Here is a 14,865-nt window from a genome sequence, read left to right on the forward strand (position 1 = left end):
AAGATAGCAGGTTGAGCGACACAGAACTTCTACATTTATACAAAAACAAAAGGACATGTCTAAGACAACACTGCTCGTGGTAAAGCAGATAATACACTGTTTTATACCATGTAATGCACAATGTATTATTCCATTGCTACCATTGGGTTTAATTAGGCATGTTCCTTTAAGGCAACAAAGTCTAATTGTTATAAGTAAGCACGGCCTGAGGTTGCTCGGAATCAAACTGTTGTTTGGTCAGGATTGGATTGCGCTCATCAGTTTCAGGCTGCAGTTCAGGAGCGAAGATTATTTTGTCGGGTACTGTATGTGCAATAAGAGGGTCACGCTGAACAGCTGTTTGGTAGGAGCGGAGATTCCCGTTATATGTAGCCCTCCTTACAATCTGTTTCTTTTCAAATTGTTTACACAATTATTCCTGAGTTAAGAAAAAAAATTGAAAAGACATAAAATAAAGAGAAAAGGGATAGTGGCAACAGTTGGGAACTCGTCATTGTAGGTAAATAGGAGTGAGATCGAAAAAGACAGACAGACTTGAATTTATATAGAGCCTTTCACGGCCTCAGAACGTCCCATAGCACTTTATAGCCAATGAAGTACCTTTTTGAAGTGTAGTCACTGATGTAATGTCGGAAAACGCTCAGCCAATTTGCGCACAGCAAGACCCCACAAACAGCAATGTGATAATTACCAGATAATCTGTTTTAGTGATGTTGGTTGAGGGATAAATATTGACCAGGACCCCAAGGCCTCTTCTTCGAAATTGTGCCGTGGGCTCTTTTATGTCCACCCGAGAGGGCAGACGGGGCCTTGGATTAACGTCTCATTGGAAAGATGGCACCTCTGACAGTGCAGCACTCCCTCAGTACTGCACTGGGAGGGTCAGCCTAGATTAGGTGCTCAAGTCTCTGGATAGTAACTGAGATGCAAGAAAGAGCAACGGTCCTATTGACAGCATTAAGAACCAGGATGTGGTAGAGCCCCACCTGAACTCGAAGGTTGATGAACGATGTGATTGAACCCTGTTTAAATGTGGTTTGTTATCTCTGATATATTTGTTACAGTAGCAAAACCCACAACAAAAAACTCTGAATGCCCCAATTGCGAGCACTCCTGGTCCACCAAATTTATTTTTGGCACCTTTACTAAAATGAGTTTGAGAGAGTAAAATATACCCACCAGCCCGTGTAGGGGTTGTAATATAATTTCTTCTCATCCTTTGTGGTGACTTCTTTCCATAACAAGTGGAGGGCATTTTCTGCAAGGAAACAGTTATACGTTTTTAAACTGCATCATTATATTGAATGTTGTAATGGAGTTGGGACGGTAGAGAATGAGAGTGAGGAAATACAAAGAATGGATTAGATGCCAACCACCAGCATTTTATGTGGACTGTAAATGTGTTGGTGTTCTCGCCTCCACTTTTGCATCTAAAAATCTATGGATTTAACCTTCCAATATTACATTTACAACACGGAAACACAATTTGGCCCAACAGGTCTATGCCGGTGTTTATGTTCCACACGAGCTTCATCTCACCCTATCAACATAACCTTCTATTCCTTTCTCCCTCATGTGTTTATCTAGCTTCCCCTTGAATGCATCTATGCTATTCGTCTCAACTACTCCATGTGCCAGCAAGTTCCACATTCTCACCACTCTCTGGGTAAAGAAGTTTCTCCTGAATTCCTTATTGGATTTACTAGTGACCATCTTATATTTATGATCCCTAGTTTTGGATTCCCCCACAAGTGAAAACATCTTCTCTATGTCTACCCTATCAAACCATTTCATAATTTTAAATGCCTCTATCAGGTCACCTCTCAGCCTTCTATTTTCTAGAGAAAAGAGCCCCAGTCTGTTAAGACTTTCCTGATAGGTATAAGCTCTCAGTTCTGGTATCATCCTTATGAATCTTTTTTGCACCTTCTCCAATGCCTCTATATCCTTTTTGTAATATGGAGACCAGAACTATGCATAGTACAACATTTAGAGTCTTCCTCAACTGTGCCGAGGGAGACTGCTGGAGTTTGACTAGGTAAAAATCACGCAGCTTACTAGCACAAAACACTGGTATCTTCCTGCTGCTTGACCGATCAGTCCAGCCTAACCTGTTAAGGCAGTAGCTTGCAAGGTTATCGATAGCCTAGTAGGAAGTATCTCAGCCCCAGAAGTAAAGGGAATTAGGGGTTATGGGGAGCGGGCAGGAAATTGGACATGAAGCTGAGTTCGGATCGGTCAATGCCCTGTGGGTGGCGGAGAGGGCCCAGGGGCTATGTGGCCGGGTCCTGCTCCGACTTCTTGTGTTCTTTAGATTTGTGGTTGGGATCAGATCAGCCATGATCTTATTGAATGGCGGAGCAGGCTCGAGGGGCCGATTGGCCTACTCCTGCTCCAATTTCTTATGTTCTTATGTTCTTAGTGAGAAGCTGGTAGGAGTGCTTCACCATTTCTAATTTTAAAGAATATTTCAAACCTACAGGTTGGGGAAATAGTGAAAAATACCACAGGAAAGCCAACAAACATTCTCACCCTAATGGCATCTAAAAGGTGATTTATCTTCTGTCCAATAATGGGACTTTTGGTGAGAGGCTTATGGTCAGCAATTGCTGGTTCAAACTTACTGCTTGAGGAAGGGCCAGCGTTATACTGTTCTCTCTGGAGCATCCAACTGACAGCCTGGCACTGGTAGGGTCTGAGTGTTGGAACAAGTAGAGGGTGCTGAACCTTCTCGTTGCAGAGCACTTCCTGCTGATGCGCACGGCGTACAAAGTCATAAAGCTCTTCTATGTTTTCCCTTTCCAGCTCTTTATCGGCTTCTTCAGTGACATTTGATATATCTGTATAAAAAGTACAGAAAATACTTATGTTATTTGAAAGCATTACCAGCAAAGAATGCAAAAAAAACAGCAGCACACAAGAAAAACACAGATCTTGTGTTGTAAAAAATGTTCATAAACTCTAGACAATACTTGCATTTATCTGGAATAACATTTTACATTGTTTCTTAAATTTTAATTATTGTGGCTGCAGTCATTCACGTAACAACACATATGCATACACTCTTATAAAAAGGTATGTTAGGTATCCTGGGCACTAATTCAAATTAAATCCTGACTGCCGGACAAGGTGACATTGATATAAACTGGCAAACAAGTCCAGGACTGATGTCAGGGAACAGTTCTTCAGATAAAGAGCAATGAATATCTGGAATAGTCTCCAGGTAGTGGACTGGAAGCAAAAGCTTTAGTGTCATTCAAGATGTAGGGGAAGGGGTGAGGGCAGAAGTGCGGGAAATAGGACGGACACGGTCGAGGGCCCTGTCAACTATGGTGGAGGGGAATCCTCAGTTGAGGAACAAGGAAGACATATCAGAAGTACTGTTGCGGAAGGTGGCATCGTCAGAACAGATGCGGCGGAGACGGAGAAACTGGGAGAAGGGAATAGAGTCCTTACAGGCAGCAGGGTGGGAGGAAGTGTAATTAAGGTAGCTGTGGAAGTTGGTGAGCTGCAACTGCTGGTAATGGTTCTGCTGTTGCCATTCACAGCTCCTCTAGACCCATTTTTTGTTTCTTAATTTGTCCCATTACCACCCTCCTTGCCTTGCACCATCATCCCTTTTGTCATTTAATCATTCATACCCTCTACCCTATCATAGGCCTTCCCTTTTGTTCTTTCCTCTCCACCCCTCCCTCCCCACTTTCCCTGGCTCTGTACTTGCTTAAAAACTTTAACTCTTAACATCTTGCAGTTCTGACGAAAGGTCTTCGACCTGAAACATTAACTCTGTTTTTCTCTAGATGCTGTCAGACTTGCTGAGCTTTTCCAGTCCTTTGTATTTGACTGGTTTAGAGATTAAGACAACATGGGAATCAAGGTGTGAAAACCACATATTTCTGAGCCATTAGGGGGTCCGGGTAGTGGAATCATCTGCCTTGGTTTTGCAATCACAATTTGGGACCAGTGATCATCAGCTTTGTACATTTGCTGGTATCAGAAAGGTTGCCATGGTAATGGCACTCCCACTTTGCTTTTTTTTTTTAACAATATTGCCTTGCAATGCAAGCCAACAGCACGTCACTGTAAGCTTGGTGTAGTATCACAAAGGAAGAAATGCACATCACTCTGGCAACTGCTCAATTCGCTTTCCAAAAGCACAGACATGCCCATGCTTTGGCACTGCACTTTGTATTGCCACACATTGATGAGTTTGCTCTACGGCCCATTAAATGCGGCATGGGACAAATACCAGGCATGCAGCCAACACAAGGCACCTGCGTACTGCATGTCTACAACTCAAGTCGGGTGACTGCCTCTTCTGCCACTGACTGAGGCAGGCTCTTTTCTCCTTCTGCTCTGTGGCATTAGCCCTTTAGAAGGAGAAACTGTATACGGTACTTTATATTACGGTACATCTTTGGTTACCTAAGCCAATCTGTACTGCCTGCCTCCTCTGATCTTGTCCTTCCTGCGCCAGAAATAGCAGATGAAGTGAGATGGCCAATGGGATACCCATCCATTCTCCACAGACTCAATTTCCGTTCCCTCGGTTAAACGCCACGACATGGCAGATGGGGTACAGCTTTAAGAAAGCGAAACTCAAAGACCCCTTGAAATCTATTAATATATTAAAGATCTTACATCTGCGCACACTTCCTGTCAATGTTTTTCCATTATAAATTCCTACGTAAACACTTATAATAGAAACTGCCTATGTAAACTTGTCACGCTGCAACTGCACCCACGGCCAATGGAGGTGCTGTTGCACCACTACTGCTGGGAGGGCGTAATTCAAGTTGATATAGGCAGCTTCCACTACTAGCATGGACATAGGAATTTACAACGGAAATATAAAAATGAAGGACAGAATGCAGGACTCTAAAATGGGGACTGAATTACATCTGTGTGCCCTACTATCCAACTATCCCCTGTGCTCTAACCCTGCTTCACCTGAAGATTATATTTGGTCTTGACTCCTCCTGTGCAACGCCACGGGAGATCGACTAGTAAATCATGAAAATCTCGGAGCCAGTTTGCGGCTTCTCGTCGCAGCTACCAAGCAGATTCCCCTTTAAGTAACAGGATCCAACATGGCTGAACAAACTAACCATGCTGCAACCATTCCATATGGGCACTGAACTCTAGCAGCGCTGTTCCTGCACTGAACCACATTATGAGGCAGGGACCCCATTAACACTTTTTCTAAGGCTTTAACAAGCTGAGCACACATCTGTTGCACAGGCAATAACCCACCACAGTCTAACCACAATGGGCATACGCTAGGCCTCAGCACTCAATAACTCCAGTCACCTGTGCCTGATGGATCCAGGCTGACACTCCAGTGCAGTACTGAGGGAGTGCTGCACTGTCAGAGGTGCCGTCTTTCGAATGAGACGTTAAACTGAGGCCTCGTCTGCCCTCTCAGGTGGATGTAAAAGATCTCGCAGTACTAGTTGAGAGAGGAACAGGGGAGAACTCCCTGGAGTCCTGATCCAATATTTATCCCTCAACCAACATCACTAAAAACAGATGATCTGATAAACATCTCATTGGTGTTTATGGGACCTTGCTGTGTGCAAATTGGCTGCTACGTTTCCCTATATTACAACAGTAAGTACACTTCAAAAGTAATTAATTGGCTGTGAAGCGCTTTGGGAAGTCCTGAGGTTGTGCAAACCTCTATATAAATAGAAGTTCTTTCTTTTTGATGCACATCAGCTCTACAAGCACCAAGCATCGCATTGTTGGCCCCTCGATGAGATCAACTGTGAAGAAAGATGCACAGTGGTGAGTAGTGTTGCTGAGGAGAAAATTAAGAAGGTGAAATGCAAAATAATCTGACTTCAACGGTTCTCAAACCGGCCTGATTATGTTTTACTTTAAACATTATACCTGGAGGTGTTATGTCATAAAAGTATTTCATGAGCTTTTGAATCAATGCATTTATCTTTCTCATCCTGCAGCTTCCTTCACTCAGGAACTCTGGGTTTCCCAAACCAGACTCGAGAAGATATATACCGACCTACGGAACAAAAAAAAAATGTAAGTCACAATTGAAACACACAATACATTGGCAATATGACAGCAAAAAAATCTTTTTGGGCTCAAACGGTGCTAATAGGTTTATAAAACACTGGATAGGCCTCAGCTGGAGTATTTGTCCAATTCTGGGCACCACACTTTAGGAAAGATGTTAAGGCCTTGGAGAGGGTACAGAGGAGATTTATTAGAATGGTACCAGGGATGAGGATGTGAAGCGATGTGAGAAACTAAGATTCTTCTCCTTAAGAGCAGAGAAGGTTAAGGGGAGATTTAATAGAGGTGTTCAAAATTATGAGGGGTTTTTAAATAGTGTACATAGGGAGAAACTGTTTCCAGTAGCAGGAGGGTCAGTACCAGAGGACACAGATTTAAGATAATTGGCAAAAGGGGGGTGGGGGGGTGCGGATGCCCTAACTATAATCTTTCAAAGTTCTCTAGATTCAGGAACTGTCCCTCTGGATTGGAAAATTGCACATGTCACTCCGCTTTTTAAGAAAGGAGAGAGAGGGAAACCGGGGAATTATAGACCAGTTAGCCTAACATCTGTTGTGGGGAAAATGCTGGAATCTATAATTAAGGATAAGGTGACTGAACACCGAGAATTTTCAGTTAATCAGTGAAAGGTAGGTCGTGCCTGACAAACCTGATTGAATTTTTTGAAGAGGTGACTAAAGTAGTGGGCAGGGGAATGTCAATGGATGTTATTTATATGGACTTCCAGAAGGCATTTGATAAGGTCCCACATAAGAGACTGTTAGCTAAGAGAGAAGCCCATGGAATCGAGGGAAAAGTACGGACTTGGTTAGGAAGTTGGCTGAGTGAAAGGCGACAGAGAGTAGGGATAATGGGTAGGTACTCACATTGGCAGGATGTGACTAGTGGAGTCCTGCAGGGATCTGTCTTGAGGCCTCAATTATTCACAATATTTATTAACGACTTAGATGAAGGCATAGAAAGTCTCATATCTAAGTTTGCCAATGACACAAAGATTGGTGGCATTGTAAGCAGTGTAGATGAAAACATAAAATTACAAAGCGATATTGATAGATTAGGTGAATGGGCAAAACTGTGGCAAATGGAATTCAATGTAGACAAATGTGAGGTCATCCACTTTGGATCAAAAAAGGATAGAACAGGGTACTTTCTAAATGGTAAAAAGTTAAAAACAGTGGCTGTCCAAAGGGACCTAGGGGTTCAGGTACATAGATCATTGAAGTGTCATGAACAGATGCAGAAAATAATCAAGACGACTAATGGAATGCTGGCCTTTATAACTAGAGGACTGGAGTACAAGGGGGCAGAAGTTATGCTGCAGCTATACAAAACCCTGGTTAGACCGCACCTGGAGTACTATGAGCAGTTCTGGGCACCGCATCTTCGGAAGGACATGTTGGCCTTGGAGGGAGTGCAGCGTAGGTTTACTAGAATGATACCCGGACTTCAAGGGTTAAGTTACAAGGAGAGATTAAACAAATTGGGGTTGTATTCTCTAGAGTTTCGAAGGTTAAGGGGCGATCTGATCGAAGTTTATAAGATATTAAGGGGAACAGATAGGGTGGATAGAGAGAAACTATTTCCGCTGGTTGGGGATTTTAGGAGTAGGGGGCACAGTCTAAAAATTAGAGCCAGACCTTTCAGGAGCGAGATTAGAAAACATTTCTACACACAAAGGGTTGTAGAAGTTTGGAACTCTCTTCCGCAAACAGCAATTGATACTAGCTCAATTGCTAAATTTAAATCTGAGATGGATAGCTTTTTGGCAACCAAAGGTATTAAGAGATATGGGCCAAAGGCGGGTATATGGAGTTAGATCACAGATCAGCCATGATCTTATCAAATGGCGGAGCAGGCACGAGGGGCTGACTGGCCTACTCCTGTTCCTATAAGAATTTTTTTCGCAGTGAATTGTTATGATCTGGAATGGACTGCCTGGAAGGGTGGTGGGAGCAGATTCAATGGTAACTGTCAAAAGGGAATTGGGTAAATACTTGAAAAGGAAACATTTGCAGGGCTATGGGGAAAGAGCGGAGGGAGTGGGACTAATTGGATCGCTCAAAGAGCCGGCACAGGCATGATGGGCCGAATGGCCTCCTTCTGTGCTGTATGATTCTCTGAATCTAAATCTACATGTAAATTCAGTGCTCAAATTGGGAAGTCGTGCTCAAAGATAGGGCTCACTTAGTGAAGATTCTGCAACCTGAACTCCCCTCAAGCAAGGCTCTCCGCTGAAAGCACGGAATCGTCAAATTTACACGTCTTCAATAATGCACCAATCTACCCTGTAATGGCTCTCTATGATTTGTCATTAAGTACATTTTGGAAATGTACGGTTTCTCTGTCGGAGATAGTCAGACTATAGGGTTAGTTCTTTCACATTGGCAGTCAACAACAACTTGCATTTATATAGTGCCTTTAAGGTAGTAAAACATCCTAAGGCACTTCACAGCAGCATTATCAAACAAAATTTGACACCGAGCTGCATAAGGAGATATTAGGACCATTGACCAAAAGCTTAGTCAAAGAGGTAGGTTTTAAGGAGGGTCTTAAAGGGGCGGTAGAGAGGCAGTGAAGTAAGGATAGAATTCCAGAGCTTAGGGCCTAGGCAGCTGAAGGAACAGCCGCCAGTGGAGCGATGAAAATCAGGGCTGCGTAAGAAGCCAGAATTAGAGGAGCGCAGAGATCTCGGAGGGTTGTAGGGCTGGAGGAGGTCACAGAGATAGGGAGGGTCGAGGCTATGGAGGGATTTGAAATCAAGGATGAGAATTTTAAATTTGATGCGTTGCCGAACCAGGAGCTGATGTAGGTCAGCGAGCACCGGGACGATGGGTGAACAGGACTTGGTACGAGTTAGGATATGGATTGCAGAATTTTGCTGCAAAACAAAACTGGCTTGGAAGGTTGTCAGTTATAAGGTACATCCTTAATCAGATCATATGTCACTAACTCTGCACAGTTCATAATGGCCACTGCAAACAGTTCAGTCGGTGTCTACAGTTTCTCGGCAATGCTTATTCACACCAGTTAACTTTATTTGTGCTTGAAACCTTACTTTCACTAAATCACTTGGCTGCACCATAGCTCCTGTTGTACGTCCAGCAAATAAGCAACTACAAGCAGGAAGTAAGGGGCAGGTGATGGTCGAAGAAACCTGCTGGTAGGTGTTATGAAGAAGTCACAACTTATCTCAGTTTTGTATGCTTGCTGGGCTGGCTGTAAAGACTGAGGCAGGAAACTCTCAAAGTTCAGACATGAAACTACAGTGAACCAAACAGGAATTGAAGCACTGACAGATGGATATACAGTCCCCACCGCTTACATCATCCACGATTATCGCGGGCAGCCACCTATAGCGGGCAATTACAAAGGCGCGTTTATAAAATGTTAAGCATGCTGACCATTTCAGGCAGTTCAATAAGTACTTACTGATTTAAAAAGCTCTGCCGATTTCAGGCAAAGTCAGGTCTTCGAGCAGTTTCAATCAGCTATTCGCACCTCGTTAAAGTGCGATTACCTTTTAGTGATGAGATTTTTAGCATTGATATTGATACTGGATGCAATTACTAACAATTATGAGAGGCAGTTTCTAAATGGAGGCTTTTTAAACATTTTTTTTTAAATGTCGGTTACGTTCAACTACGACACGCTGTTTCATTGCTACAACCCATTTGATTTTACCGGCTACCCTTTATAGCGTGGCAAATCACGTTAACACCAACATGCGGTGGGGCTGTATATAAATAAGCGGTGGGACTGTATGTAAATGGATTTAGTTGCTAGGGCTAGTCAGATCATCTTTGTGATATTAACTGCAGCAGCTGAGATTAACCACTGAATACATCTGAGTCCCACTTACATTGGGAAGTTGTAAAAAGGCTTTGAGATTCCTTCGGTTACAAACTAGCAAACTAGAAGGAACTACTTCACACAGAGTTATCAGAATGTGGAATGCTTTGTCACAAGTGGTGATCAGTGCTAAATTGGTTACAGCATTCAAAAAAGTATTGGATAATTACTTAAAAGATTGTAAAAGGATATGGGGAAGAGAGCAGGAAATAGGATTAGTCTGGGGAGAGAGTCACAATGCAGCCAGGCTTTATCACAGCCAGGGAAAACAATTTGTCAAATGTTTTTCATTGTACCCTCTACTCCAATCTAGGTTCAATATCTTTTTTTGACTGTGACTCGTTATATGTGTGGAGTAAAGGTGTCCGAGACAGAGTCCACTCCTATTGTGTAGTACGAAGAATCTACCAACCAGTTGGGAGATGAGGAGATTTTTCTTTTAACGCAGCGAGTTATGATGATCTGGAATGCAATGCCTGAAAGGGCGGTGGAAGCAGATTCAATAGTAACTTTCAAAAGGAAATTGGATAAATACTTAAAAGGAGAAAAATTTGCAGGGCTATGGGGAAAGAAACTAATTGGATAGCTCTTTCAAAGAGCTGGCACAGGTATGATGGGTCAAATGGCCTCCTTCTGTGCTGTATGATTCTATGAACCTGCCTTCTCCTCAAAAGGAGGAAAGGTTTATTGCGATTGTCGGTGTATTTTCTTTGCAGATTTTAAACCACTGAATGCCTAGGACAAAAAGTGTTTTTGGATCTGTAACCATGCAGTTTTCAAAGAATGAATATTTGTGCCCGTGGCTGCAGGAATCACCAGAGACAACAAAGAATGGCTGGCTGCACAGTAAAGGCTTCCCTTACACAGTGCCAAAAGTACTCCTTTGCCTATGCTTTCCCCACATTTCAAAACTCACAGAAACCCATCGCCATGTTTAAGAGTCTCCAAACCAAACTCTACAAAGGTGTACTTTCTATTTGCCTGATGTTCTATCTACAAGATGATACCAGGGCTAAATTATGAGGACATGTTGCACAGACTAGGCTTATATCCCCTTGAGTATAGAAGATGAGGGGTGATCTAATTGAAGTGTTTAAGATGATTAAAGCAGTTGATAGTTTCTCTCTATCTACCCTATTTCATCTGGTGAGAGAGTCCAGACCAAGGGGGCAAAAGCTTAAAATTAGAGCTAGGCCATTCAGGGGTGATGTCAGAAAGCACTTCTTCACACAAAGGGTAGTAGAAATCTGGAACACTCTTCCCCCAAAAAGCTGTTGAGACTGGGGGTCAATTGAAAATTTCAAAACTGGGATTGATAGATTTATTAGGTAAGGGTATTAGGGGTTACAGAACCAAGGTGGGTAGATGGAGTCAAGATACGTATCCATGATCCATACATAGCCATGATCTAGTTGAATGGCAGAACAGGCTCGAGGGGCTGAATGGCCTACTCCTGTTCCTATGTTCCTAAGATGCACTGCAGCAACTCACCAAGTTTACTTCAACAGTACCTCACTCTCTCACAACCTCTACCACCAATAAGTACAAATGCAGCAATGTCACGGAAAATACTATCACCTCCAAGTTCCTTTCCAAGTCACTGGCCATTGTGAGTTAGACATATATTGCCAGTCCTTTGTTGTCACCGAGTCAATAACTGGGAATTTCCTTCACTAAAATGGATTGTCTGGTCATTATCACCTTACTGTTTGTGAGACCTTGCTATGCGCAAATTAGCTGCTGCATTTCCTACATTACAACAGTGACTACACTTCAAGAGTACTTCATTGGCTGTAAAGTGCTTTGGGACGTCCTGAGGTTGTGAATGGTGCTATTTAAATCAAATCTTTCTTTTCTTTTACCTATCACCATCATAGGAGCACCATAGAGAAAGAAAGACTTGCATTTATTTAGCGCCTTTCACGACCTCTGGACGTCCCAAAGCGCTTTGCAGCCAATGCAGTACTTCTAAAGTGTAGTCACTGTTTTAATGTAGGAAATGCGGCAGCCAATTTGCGTACAGCAAGGTCCCACAAACAGCAACATGATAATGATCATATAATTTTTTTTTAAAAAGTGATTTGGTTGAAGGATAAATATTGGCCAGGACACGGGAGAACGCTCTTCTTCGAAATAGTGCCACGAGATCTTTTACATCCACCCGAGGGGGCAGGCGGGGCCTCGATTTAACGTCTCATCTGAAAGGCGGCACCTAGGCCAGTGCAGCACTCCCTCAGTGGGAGTGTCAGCCTAGATTTTGTGCTCAAGTCTCTAGAGTGGGACTTGAACCCACAACCTTCTGACTCAGAGGAGAATGCTACCCACTGAGCCGCAGCTGACCATCAGTGTAAGGAGAACAGCAGATCAAGGAGAAGGCCCCCACCACTTTCTCAGGCAAACTAGAGGTGCGCAATAAACACAACCATGCCAATATTGCCCACATCCTGAGGACAAATAATTAAAAATAAAATACAGACAGATGGGGCAGGCGAAGCAACTCACCCAACCCAAGCAGCTTTAAACCAAAAGGCTGAGTGAGGTTTGTATAGTATGGAGCGGAAACCTCAACATCATCACTCAGGAGAGGATAGCAAAGATTTTCCCTTGAAATTAGATGGAGGAGAGAGCACAAGAATATCAGGGAGCAAGCAGAGGCAGTTCATAGATCATCTATTCACGCAGATATAGAAAGCTGCTAGCCAATGGAGAGAGCGAGAAGGCGCGAGAGAGCGAGAGAGAAAAGAGAGAAAAGAGGAGATTTGGGGACCCATGCATTTTCTTGTATGCCTTGTTGACATTGGTCAGGCCAGGCAGCGGCCATGAAGATCCTGGGGAGGATGTACCCAAGATCGGGAATGCTCATGACCATCAGGCTGTGTTGGTGAAAGGTGTTGCAGAGATTGGAAGGTGGAATAGGTTTTGTAATTTTTATTCTGAATTATTGAATCTTTCATGTTTTTATTTACAACAATTATACACATATTGAGCCAGATCGCAGAGCATCACTGGGAAAAAAAAATCATTATTGCTGCATTGTGATTGGGCAGCATTTTATTTTTGTAGCCATGTAACTGGGGAAAAAGCTTTTGTGCAATACAATTGATGAGTAGCAAAAGTAGAAAATAGCCAGTTAAAAAAGGAGGAAAAAACAAACTTAGCCGTTCAGGAGGGAGACTCAATGGCCATGACAAAGGCGACAGTCATATGACATTTTATTGGAAAGATAAATACCTTCAGAGTTTGACAATCTTCAGTTTTCTTTTGGAACAATCCAAGTACTTTCTTTTTTTGAAGCCACATTATATCCTCCAGCACGTTATAACTGAGCGATGTTTTTACGCAGCCCATTATTTCCTCATGAGCATCACTCTCAAAATCATAACATTTCTTACTGACTAAGACTTGTAGTTGATGGTCAACACTGGTCTTCATCAAACGTGGGCTGAGAGACCAAATTTCAGCTGGAAATACTTGGCCTGAGGGAAGCTGAAGGTTGAACTCCTCCAGCAGTGCTTCCCACTGTTTATCTGACTGGTATGGGGAGACGGTGAGACTCAGTTGGGTGGAAATACTTGATGGGGAAGGCCCCTCTCCATCCTCAACCTCTGTCGCGATGGAGGTATTCGACGGCTGGTTCGGTTTCAAATTGCTGATAAGCAGTGGGTCTGCCTCTCCGTGTCCTGGGAAACTTAAGCCTGCAGCCAAGGGACTGTTGATGCCATTTGGCGCGGCAAGTGAGTGCTGATCCTTTAAGTCATCACACATGTTCCAGCTCAGCTTTTTCTTCATTTCCTCGTCTACCCGCACTGGGGCTGCACGTTTCCTTTTGTTGCTCATCGTGCCGCGAGCTTTGTGCAGGTTCTCAGCTGCAACAAGGAGCAAGAATATGAACATCTTCCCTAGTAAAATGTTGCGTGAAGCATTCGTTATTACTCCGAACCTGCAGTTAGGAACATGACTAGGCCATTCAGCCCCTCGAGCCTGTTCCGCCATTCAATTAGATCATGGCTGTTCTGTGTCTTAATTTCATCTACCCGCCTTGGTTCTGTAGCCCTTAATACCCTTGCTTAACAAAAAAATCAATCAATCTCAATTTTGAAATGTTCAACTGACCCCCAGCCTCTACAGCTTTATGGGGGAAAAGAGTTCCAGATTTCCACTACCCTTTGTGTGAAGAAGTGCTTCCTAACATCACCCCTGAACAGCCTAGCTCTAATTTTAGGGTTTTACCCCATTGTTCTGGATTCCAGAGAAAATAGTTTCTCTCTATCAATTAAACACCTCAATTAGATCACCCCTAAATCTTCTATACTCAAGGGAGTACAAGCCTAGTCTATGCAACCTGTTCTCATAATTTAACCCTTCTCGTCCCAGTACCATTCAGTTATAGTACATCTGCCACTGATGGTCATTTGTTTTCAATGTTGCTTAAAGAGCTACAGACACACAAGTCACTTAGTGTATGGAAAACACACAACAGCAAAACAAATAGCCAAGATTTGGCAGCAGTGGAGAGGGTGCTGGGGTCCAGAGCACTGGGAGGGGTCCTAGATTGTGGCAGTACTGAAGGGGCAGTTTGTAAGCCTTGTGGTTGAGCGCAAGGACCCACAAGTGTGAGCTGAAATTGATTTAAAACCTGATGATCACTTTGGAATTTTTCTATCTGAGGTGTATAACGTCTTGAGGTAAATTCTGGGTTTCTTCGGCTTACAAACAAGTTGTCTGTTAATTACTTTCTAAGTGCCAGTAATGAAAATACTTAACATTTTTCTTAGAAAAGATGATTTCGCTCAGATGGTTTACAGGTTTTTAAATCCAATAAAATATAAATAATTCACAAGCTTATAGCTTTTTCAGTTGGACTGCAAGGACCTGGGGCATACAAAGTGCTGGTAGTGTGAATATTCATTCAACTTGGAAAAGGAAGAAGCTAAACTACATTCGGAATCAAAAGGAAGAGGAGAGGGGCTTGTCACAGAG

General features: G+C 43.0%; 1 protein-coding gene across 1 annotated transcript in view; it reads right to left on the reverse strand.

Annotated features, from left to right (window-relative positions):
• Positions 1-14,865, reverse strand: part of shprh (SNF2 histone linker PHD RING helicase) — a 95,175-nt gene that overhangs the window by 75,503 nt on the left and 4,807 nt on the right. Inside the window, exons 4-7 of the mRNA XM_067984073.1 lie at positions 13,117-13,751; positions 5,893-6,022; positions 2,625-2,840; positions 1,180-1,258 (exon numbers count right to left, since the gene is read on the reverse strand). Coding sequence (XP_067840174.1) covers positions 1,180-1,258; positions 2,625-2,840; positions 5,893-6,022; positions 13,117-13,722 — 1,031 coding nt within the window. The 5' untranslated portion in view covers positions 13,723-13,751. The remainder of the gene's footprint in view (positions 1-1,179; positions 1,259-2,624; positions 2,841-5,892; positions 6,023-13,116; positions 13,752-14,865) is intronic.

Source organism: Heptranchias perlo, chromosome 5, assembly GCF_035084215.1.
Source record: "Heptranchias perlo isolate sHepPer1 chromosome 5, sHepPer1.hap1, whole genome shotgun sequence".
Classification (NCBI taxonomy): Eukaryota; Metazoa; Chordata; class Chondrichthyes; order Hexanchiformes; family Hexanchidae; genus Heptranchias; species Heptranchias perlo.